The following is a 2,818-nucleotide window of genomic DNA, read 5'->3' on the forward strand; positions in this document are numbered from 1 at the left end:
TATATATATATATATGGTGCGTTCGAAAGATGAGCCAATCACACAGAGGCAGCCTTTTCGAGAGCTTAATTCTAATCTTCATGAATCAGGAATTTTCTAGCCTGGGTTTCGGCGGTTGTGAACATCTAATCCAACAGCACCAAACTTGTGACGTTTGTTGAATCTTTTTGATGCTACACGCAGCCTCTATCTGTTGAACGTGGTACAGTGATTTTTTAGCTCTGCTATCAAATTCCTCTCTATTTTCGTTGACAGCGGTCTTCCTTTTGGTTTCGGACTCGCCTGTTCTCACGAAAACACTCAGAGAAGGAGACTTCTCCATCTTGTACACAGAACACTGACAATGAGCACACAAACCTAGTCAAATTGTCTTCTGATGACACAGTCAATCATGACCTGTTGAAACCAATGACAGTTCTTGATAAATCACTCTGGCCTTCTACAATTAGCCTGCATTGTTTAGGATGGGCCAAGGTTGAGCGCGACTACAAAGCAAGGACATCACAGGAACTTTCACTACAGGCTGGTAAGATTGAAATTCTTTTGTGGCTATCTAAATTGAACGACAATATATAAGTCATTTTGTGTTATACTCGCGGACAACTCGGCGAACCCACAATTGGAGTAATGTTTACAAGAGGGATTTCACCAACCCTGTGTGGTAACTCAGTTTCCCTTTATTTTCCTCATGTTCGAGTACCCAATCCCCAAAACGAGAGCTCACGCATGTGCACGTGATCACTTATAGGTCGAATTCGTTAGGTAACCTGAACCGTTCTGGATTATATTCCTCGTGGAGGATACTGTTTGTTGGAATGCTTTCGCAGTAATATCCCATGCACAATTAATTCCTCTGTGGCTGATATCCAGGGAAAATTGTAGCTATTCAGCAGATTAAAACAAAAACTTGCTCACTGAGTGACCGTAGTTAGGTGATTTCGTTATGAGAACGAAATTCACTACTGGTTGTGTTTCATTGAAATCGGAGAACTGTTCATTTTGGCGAGTTAAAGTTGTAGGGTTTGAAAGATCACATGGCTCTTAATGTGGCCGCAGCTTGATGAGAAGCGTTCACCGTGACGTTGTGTTCTGAATCAGATGGCCTGTCTCCTGGACGTTGAAGACTTCGGGGCATATTCTGTTGACAGGATACGAACTGGCTTGACGTGAAAACTGAGTATCAGCCACACAACTTTTATTCCTTCTGTACAAATCGCTTTCATCGCTCGTCGGCGTTCAAAATCGTATTCGACTCTCGATCAAACTCATAAGAGGACCCTTTTCTGAAAAGGTACCAGCAGATCTCATGTATTAGTAAAGAAATATTCAGGTGTTTTACCGATTAGGAATTGGGAATTCAACCTGATGGTGCTATTCTAAAATACTCCTAATGAGGAATAACTACGCAAAAAGGCACCCCTGAAGGGCTGAACCTTTTTCGGTATCTGGCGTTAGACTGACGTCAGATACCCTTCCAAACATCTTGCTCCCCGACGCATTGCGACAGGGCAGATCGCCGGGAGCTTCTAAGAGCAATCGCGAAATTTGCTTAAACTTGATGAATTACTTTGATTTTGTGAGTAGCTTGTAGCAATATTCAGTTCTTATCTCGCTTCTTTATCTCAAAGCGATTTAGTCGCATGATGCAACTGTTAGCTGAGCATCTCCGTGTCTGTCTCCGTGTTTGTATGTGTGTGTGTGTACGTGTGTATGTATGTGTGTGTTTGTGTGTCTCTCACAGTGTCACCGGTTTCTTATCCTGCCTTGATATTTTAGGTGATATTGTCAGTATCTATCGCAAAGACAACGAACTGTGGTGGTTTGGGGAACTGAATGGAACCAAAGGCCACTTTCCAGTCAGCCATGTTGAAGAATTTTGACGCTCTCGTTTTATGTTTGGTGCCACACCATTGCTGTTTTTTCTGCGTGATCAACTAAGTCACCGGTGTTCATACCTTTCCAACCGTTCACGTGCTGTATAGAATGCTAATATCCAACGGTTTTTCACCCCAAAAATTTGATCAGGTTTCCTTTTTTCGTTTGTGCGTTGCCATTCTATTGTTTTTCTTATTCCAATCGAATTTATGCGCCTGTTGCTTTGATTAGTTGATATACTTTCCCGGTGGCTACTGCTTTTCCTTATGCCCAGACAGTTTTTCCCTTCGTTCTTCCCTAGTGATATCCGTTTTAATTTATTCCACTCGATCGGACGTGGATTATGTTGTACGCAGTTAGCTAAACGCAACTGATAATGTCATCTGATTAGGGTCGTATTTTGTGCGGACGACAACCGGCGTTGTATCATTTTGTATTCATTGACAAGATTTTGAAATTTTTTGTTTTCAAATTTTAGCGATTCACACTCGTTTTCCCATGCTTGTATTGTGAGAACGAGTATATCTTGTCAATCTCTCAGTAAGTCGCACTTGCGTAGGCGAACGAGATTAAATTTGCTTATGGAGAAGATACACTTGTGTCTTGAGTTCATCATGACTACTGATTTATTGGTGATATTGTATCCTGGGTTCGTTTTTTGAACGATGTTACTGTTGAGCAAGGTTCTCGGACTCACGAAAATATCGACAGCAAGCATGACATCAGTGCTTGACACCGATGATCCACGGCCGTAGAATTCACAAACGTATCAGTGAAGATCCTTTGAACAGTGTTCCATGGTTTGTTTTTACGTTATCTATTTGACAGCCTCCCCTATCACTTTCAAGGACAATGCAAGCAATGGTTAGCAAGCATGTCAGGAATGAAGGGGTGATCAAAACACAACCATCNTTTGCTTATTCAGAAGATACACTTGTTGCCT

The 2,818-nt window shown here is 41.8% G+C and overlaps 1 protein-coding gene across 1 annotated transcript in view; it reads left to right on the plus strand.

Moving 5' to 3' along the window:
- Positions 1-2,359, plus strand: part of T265_11562 (hypothetical protein) — a gene marked incomplete at both ends in the record, with an annotated part of 25,836 nt that extends 23,477 nt beyond the window's left edge. Inside the window, 2 exons of the mRNA XM_009178245.1 lie at positions 256-526; positions 1,777-2,359. Of these exons, the coding sequence (XP_009176509.1) occupies positions 256-526; positions 1,777-1,880 (375 nt within the window). The remainder of the gene's footprint in view (positions 1-255; positions 527-1,776) is intronic.
- Between the last annotated feature and the right edge of the window lie 459 nt (positions 2,360-2,818).

Source organism: Opisthorchis viverrini, assembly GCF_000715545.1.
Source record: "Opisthorchis viverrini unplaced genomic scaffold opera_v5_518, whole genome shotgun sequence".
Lineage (NCBI taxonomy): Eukaryota > Metazoa > Platyhelminthes > Trematoda > Opisthorchiida > Opisthorchiidae > Opisthorchis > Opisthorchis viverrini.